Raw genomic sequence first — 7,581 nt, forward strand, 5'->3', positions numbered from 1 at the left:
TTTTTTGGTTTTTTTTTTTTTTTTTTGGGGGGGGGGGGAGGGAAAGGATCCTTTTTGAGGGGAGGGAGAAATAGAAAAGGAAGGGGGCTGTTTGTTTTTCAAAGCAGCTTGACAAAAACATCCCTCTCAAGAAAAACAGAGGCCTCCATCAAAAGGGTGTCAGTGGGGGAGGAGAGGACAAACATGGCAGTAATGGAAAGTCTGTTCCGTAACAGGAGGCTCATAGTACATTAAATGTGTATAATGAGCAAATGTGCTTGGTCGTTTTTTGTACCCGCTCTGTGACCCCCACCCCAGTTTGACTGAACTGGGGAAACATTAACAGCACTTATATATTAAGCATACTGAAACCTGGCAGCATGTAAATGTTGCAAGAAAAGCCAGTTGTGCCAAACACCAGGTAGATAACCGCGAGTAGGGAAGAGACAGAAACTGGAGCGAGGGATGGAGAGGCTGGAAAGGCTGTCCCGCAGCCACGCCGAGCGACGCACGCCAGGCAGCCACGCGCCATTTACTCGCTGGGTTTTTCTCAGTACTCAAAAGTCTCTCGCTGAACAATCCTAACCACAAAGCAAGCTGTAATCTAAAAATCAAGCTGCAACTTGCTTTAATGTTGAACCAAAACTGTGATGACTAAGAAATAAAGCCAATGTTGCTGAACTGGCTACAGCTGCCTTTTCTGTAACATGCATAAATGTAGGTTGATCTTTATCATTTAAGCTGGAGTTTAACATTTTTCCCTTCAGTATTCAATTCTGGCTGTTTGTGAACTATGTGGCACCAATACCAATTTCTGATTTTAAGTTTTTCACTCTAAACAGAAATGCTCAGCTACTACACGTTGGTCAATACAAACAACAGGTATTTTCCAGTGGAGCAAAAACTGAACCAGTGTAAGGTTGAAGACACAACAGCGCACTGCTGTCTCTTACCATTATTCATCTGTCTTTGGTGGTTTTTTGAGCTATATAGCATTGATATTCAGCTCAGATAAGCATGCAAAGAGACAGCTATATACATTTAAAAATAAGTAACTTCAAAACACTATAAAGACAATGCAATGGAAAAACAAAACAAAGAAAATAGGCAGAAATCCAGTCCAACCAGGTATGAACCTGACTCAGTAAAAACCACCTAAGCTTACAATAACTTTCTGAAGAAATAGATGAGTTCACACTATCCTGATTGCATAGTCAGCAATTTCCTATCTATCACAAACGACTTAACTGCCTAAGTAACTTTGTGCTTCTCCTACCCAAAGACCTTTCTCTGTAAGCACAGTCTTGCAGCGTATTGTAAGTAAGATTTTTGTGGTCCTTTGAGAAGCTCAGTGACTGCCAGTCACTAAACAACTCAGTAAATCATAGTACTATTCTGCACAAGAATCAACAATAGTGGTTTATAAGTCCTGACAATGGAAATCTCACACTTGCTTAGAGAATTTTTCCCATAACTAGCAGTTTATCCAGAGAATTGCTTCCTAAATATGACATGTACACTATACGAGTTTTATGTAAAATAACTTTCAATAAGATTTACAAAATAGCTACAAAAATAAAGGCTGTGCTTATGAATTGTGTAAGTTAGATGCAAATTCCAGATGGAACGGGATCTCCAGAGTTTAAAAATATCATCAATCCAGGAAGGAAGTTTAGCTCCAGTGGATACTTCATCAATGTAAACTCTGTTCAGGTCAAACTTTCTGAACAAAAAGCTACAGTAACTCCACACTCAACAATTTACTGCTAGAAGAAAAGCTGGAGTGTTGTTAAGTGGTTCCTCACTCTTCTGCTCATTCACTTTACTATGCATTAAAGTACATTAATAAAATGTTCAACATTAAATATTGTTTAAGTGACAACGTACATGCTTCTGAGTATGTTCTGGTAATAAATAAGAGCTTAAAATCATGATGGCCTTGGGTTTTGTCTTTTTAAATCACAGCATGCATCTTTTTCTACCATCTGTTTAAAACTGATTTAATTAAATAGGAAAAGTCATATTTTGTTGTTTCATCCTATGTGAGATTCTGAAAACAACCAGGACAGTGTTTATTTCAGTCCATTATTCCCAATCTAACTTGCAAACCCTCTGTATTTTATTGCATCAGAGCATGATAACTTTGTGGACTTGGAAGGTTTTTTTAGTCATTCTACCAAAGAGCATAAAATGTATGTAACTCATTTAAAACATTTATCTTTTCAGTTCTATTTTTCTTTAGCCAAAGATGTTAGTTAAAACTATCTGCCAAAACATTACACTTCAACTACGAGTCTTTTAGCCTTTTATTCTTTTATATGCTCAGTTTCATTACAGAATGGACAGACAAGCTGTAGACATTTACTCATAACCACAGAACACCTTAAATCAGAGTTAGAAGTGATGGATTTTTTTCCTTGTAACTCTCATTCTTAGACGATGCGGCACTCTGCAGCACAGCTAGATTTAATAATGTAATTCAGAGAGCCAGAAACTACATCTAAGGTGACATGCACACCTTGCTTTTAATCCCAAGTGTGAAGCTGCCTTGAGCTGAACACCAGTCATTCTACAGCCACCAACCAAATACTCATTCTTAAATTTGTTCCTCCTACTGAACATTCTGAAATAGTGAATTATTTTCTTTTCTCCAGCCTCTTCACATACCTATGGTTTCTGGCAGGTCCAAGAGCTCATTGTGCTGCAAGTCAAGGTTGGTGATCTGTGTGCAGCTTCCAATCTCTTCTGGAAGATGTTCAAGCTGATTGTGCGCTACATCCAGCGTTATGAGGTTACACAACTCACCTAAAAGCACATAAGAAAACCAAAACATCAAGTTCTTTAATGTACAGCTCTAGACAGTAACTTCCACCCAGAGATTAATAGAATCAGACAGATTTTGGGATAATCTGGAGGGAAGAAAAGGGAAAAGAAAAAAAAAAAGGCTGTTGCTAACATAAATAAAAGCTATTGCTACTATAACTTTATGGTATTAAAATAAGGCATTACAGGATCATAATTTCATCAGTCAGATCTAAAACCTGATCAATAGTTTTGAAAAACTCAGACAAAGCTTTTATAGATTCTCTGAAGAAATCTTATTTATTGATTGATTTTCTTCTGCCAGTTCAAGGTGTGGAATACGAGTACAAAACCTATACCTCACACTTGTTTCACGCTGACCAAGTTTAAAACATCACGGAGTAAGTGAATTGTATTGAATTTTGAGAAATTGAGATCTGTTTTTATACCATGAATTACTTTCAGGCACAAAATCAACAATTAAGAAACATCAAAATTATTTGGCTGACAACCTAGATAATCCACCCAAAGTCCTGAGTGTTATTTTTAATCATTTTTAGTCATCACAAAAAAGGCAACATATGATAATTAAATGTAAACCTATTTACACAGAGTATTATATTTTATATATGCAAGCAGAGCTATAGCAAATAAAAGTCTGAAATAAAAGGCTTATCTGTTAAGCCTTAAACAACATTGGATTTGCTTAGAGTTTAGAGCTACTTTACACTGAACTGCTTCATTCCTGACATTTACACATTAATTTAAAAGTACAGCTAGGCACAACTCTCTACGTACATAGTTTCACCTAGTTTAATGACAAACATACTGTGTTCAGAGCAATAGCTTGTTGGGTTTAAAAAAAAAAAGCATGTGCATGAATACAGGTGTAATTAATGCAAATTATTTGAACAGCTTCAACTCTATCCAGTAAAGATGAGGTCACTGTATTTGTGAGCATGACTCAGTGAGTAACAAATTTGGAAGAGTAGCAAATTCCTTTTGAGGAGCGAAATGTCTATTTTTAAGCTTCAGTGTTGTATCTTTGACACAATCCTTTAAGGATTTTCCCACAGACCTGCAGGACTGGCTTGGGCAAGTTCAGAAGTGTAGAGTGTCTACCCATTAGATCAGCAGATAATCTCAAATGGTGATTTAATAAATTGTAAAATATTTATGAATTCAGACTCGGTATTAAGTTGCAGGTATCATAGCCACAATAGTTACTACATATCACAAAACAGTTGTGAAAGGCCAGCAAAAAACCAAAGCCAACCCCAACAGGTTCCCTATTCTGTTTTTCTTAGATTGATAACATACAACTGATCTTATTTCCTGCATTTATTAACCCAAATTGGGATGTTTTTCTAGAACCTAGGCAGATGGAATGTAAAAGTGGTGCTTAAGAGCTCCTCCATCACTTTGTGTGTGTCCCCTTTCTTAAGTCAACCTTCAAGTGTATTCCAGGTAACCAGAGTCAACAGTCAAACATGCTGTATCCAGCACTGCATAAACCACACGTTTCAATGCCATTAATATGCAGAAGAAAGCAAATTTAAGAAAAAATTGAGCAAGGGTTAATGTTCTGTGGTAGGAGTGTCTTTTTGTTATTCATGAAAACAAGTGGGCAAAGTGCAGAAGGCAATAGAAGGAGGAAGAAAAGCTTTAGGAAGACTTCAAAATCCCTCCCCTTAAACAAACAAATAAAAAAAGAACCACACAAATCTTTACTAAGATAACTCAAGAACCTTCATGCACTTTGGGGCAGTAGTTTTCTTCATGATTGCTGTTTTCATTTGTTTTCACTTCAGACCTAAACCAATGATGTCAAATTTGAAATATGGCATAAATTTCATTTCATCACACTGATTTCTCATTTACTTGACTCTTCCCACTCTACATCTGCTAAAGTCGAAGAAAGACTTGGGTTTTTGCAGCAACATTTGCTGCACTTCATTTTTGCACCTGCTGAAAACTTTGACAACAGCAAGCTACGTGTTTGAAACAAACATCTTCCTAGCTAATTCTGGGGAGGGAAAAAAAGGAAAAAGAGATGCCTGTGTTTATTTAGACAATTAAGGGCAAGCTAACACTTTGGTTTAATTTGGACAGCCGTACTTAATACTGTTATATTAAAGATGCAGGCATTATTTTTAAAAGCGACACTGGTAAACATTTAATAAAAATTTTGAATGTTAAAATAGATTGAGGACTGCCCAACAAATTTTAGACTTTAGAGCAGAAACCAAGCGAAAGTTAAAGCCCTATCATGAAGTACAGTGACTTAAGGAAAGCAATTTCAAGAAATATTATAATATTCAGCTTTTAGTTCACATTGCTCAGTAAGTAATCTTGCTCTTGGATGTAGTAATACTTATGGTTTGACAGCATCTCACCAAAATGTTCTTTTTTCCCCCCTAAGGGCAGAAGGGGAGGGGAGTTGAACAGCTGTTGGCACTGGAATTCTTTCAATACTTTAACTTGGATTGCTGAGACACAACACAGAGTGTGCAAGTCAACAAAAAGCACTCAGGGTACATTTTTCCTGTCCTCCATGACGTATGGAAAAAATTCTTACATCCAATATGCTTAACAAGGTCAAAAATGTTTAGGTGATGTGGTAGAGGTTCATCTTCACATGCAAAGGCACACAGAGGACCAGCAGTGGGTGGAAGACCCAAATACCAGCTGTCCCAGGAGAGCCATCAGCCCCATGGCCAGCATGAGACCCATCACAGTGAGTAAACAGAGAGGCACTCCAGAGCACCTCGCAGACCGAGGGCTGTTACTGCACTTGGGGCTTGAACACCTACTATGAGGTGCAAGAAGAGCAACTTGGGATGGTAAGAGTTGCTATGGAATCTTTAGGGAAGGAGAAAGGGAGGAATCAATGTGGTTTAGGAAGGACAAGTATGGGAAAATAGAGGGATAAGGAAATAAAAGGGTCCAGTCCTTTACAAACCAATGCTGGTCACGCCCTGTGGCCGATGAGCACCATCTACCCTGACTTCTCCTTAAACTCTAACTATTTTCCTGGGTGAAAGGCTCTCTGTTCAGCATGCATGGAGGTCTGAGTACCAGCAACACTGCAGTTAACATGACCAACACTACTGAAAACATCCCAGTACCTGGGACCAGAACCATTCTGGGCACAGAGAGCGTGCTGCTGCCCGGCCAGCGGCTAACGAACAGGGGCAGCTCTTTCACCGGCTGACTGACGGCAGTGATTTTAGTGTGAATGGACACACTGTGCATTGCACTGCTGCACAACAGCAGCTCTTTCAAAAATTATGCCAGGATAAACACATGGCATAAACAATCGATACAACAAATAATGATCTGTAAGAACAAAGAGGCCAAACTTAAGGCCATCTGCACAATGCCTTTCCTAGGAGCCGATGTAAAGCCAGCTTGTTTCAGTGATTGTAAGTGTCCTTCTTATTGTCTGAACTGGGAACTGTACTGAAGGAAACGCTTCTCAAAAAAAGGTGAAAATAAGGTTCACCAAGATACAACTGAAATCTGTCATTTTTGCTTGGCCAGGGTAAGAAGCATATGTCAAAATCAAAAAGAAAGTTTTCCTAAAACAAAGATTTGCTCAGGTACAAAAAGAATAATGGCTAATGAACAAGGAGCTTATGATCTTACTCATATTAAAAGAATCAACATTTGCTCTTTTCTGGTGTCTACATAAACTTTGCTGAAACACATTCATATCTTAATCAATTTAACAGAAATATGCCAGCCAGAAATGTGCTGCAGCTCAAAATCAGCCTTACCCGGAAAGCAGTTTACTGAAGAAAAACCCATTCCCGTTCACCACGTGGACAACTCCAGCATCACTTCAGCAGAGGACTGTTCGAACACCCTAAATCTCTGGAGTAAGGCAAGCACTACTTTAGGCCAATACTAATCACAGGTAAAATGGACTAACTCTTTTTGCCACAAGTAATGGCCAAAACAGACAAATCTTATGCTCACAGTAGTGAATAAAGGATTCTTTATGGACTACTTGCAACTGCATTGAAGGGACAAGCATCCTCAGGACAATTAGAAAATACACTAGGAAGGTGCTGGGGTTTGTGGTCGGGTTTTTCTTCTTTTTTTTTTTTTGCCTTTTTTTTTCTTTTTTTTTCTTTTTTTTTTTTTTTTGAATGCTATATTGCACTGTAATTGCAAGGGAGAGAAAAGCAATTGAAGCTCAAAATCTGCCAAGAAAGCAGACAGAAATTGCATGTACTAGCTGGCTTGACAATAAAAGGTTTTGAAGTAGAAGTAATGACTGTACGAAATACATAAAGCAGTTTCTCTATAAATAATCTTCACAAAACGGTTAGTTACACCCTATTATGTAGTTTTTAAAAACTTGTATTTTAAAAGGTTCTACAAGATAAACATTTCAGACGATTCACATGCATTTTTCAGATAGAATAGTTTGTGAAGACTCCCAACCACCTTCCAGCTAAAAACATTGTTAAAAATACAGCTCAGTATACATCTCAACAATCCTTAAAAAAGGTGGGGTGCGCAATCACCTCACTGTTGTTCTCATATGCATGGAGACTAAATGTTATAGTATGACAAAGCTAAATATACCTGCTGAAAAACCCCAGCATTACGAAATTACTAGTATTTTCTGCATAATGAGGCAGAATTATAGTCCCATTACATAGCCAACCTTGAAAGCCTGTTATGACAAGAGGACCAAGTTACATGCCTTGACTTACATAATTCTGAAAATTCTTCTTGGCTATTTAAAAAACAAAATACAATATAAAAGTACACACAAATTAACAATCA

At 37.7% G+C, this 7,581-nt stretch overlaps 1 protein-coding gene across 1 annotated transcript in view; it reads right to left on the reverse strand.

Annotated features, from left to right (window-relative positions):
- Nucleotides 1-409: 409 nt before the first annotated feature.
- The window catches only part of LOC104081184 (leucine-rich repeat protein SHOC-2-like), a gene marked incomplete at its 3' end in the record, with an annotated part of 17,549 nt that continues 10,377 nt past the window's right edge, over nt 410-7,581 (reverse strand). Inside the window, exons 2-3 of the mRNA XM_009583818.1 lie at nt 2,647-2,784; nt 410-535 (exon numbers count right to left, since the gene is read on the reverse strand). Coding sequence (XP_009582113.1) covers nt 410-535; nt 2,647-2,784 — 264 coding nt within the window. The remainder of the gene's footprint in view (nt 536-2,646; nt 2,785-7,581) is intronic.

Source organism: Fulmarus glacialis, unplaced genomic scaffold (genome assembly GCF_000690835.1).
Source record: "Fulmarus glacialis isolate BGI_N327 unplaced genomic scaffold, ASM69083v1 scaffold25538, whole genome shotgun sequence".
Lineage (NCBI taxonomy): Eukaryota > Metazoa > Chordata > Aves > Procellariiformes > Procellariidae > Fulmarus > Fulmarus glacialis.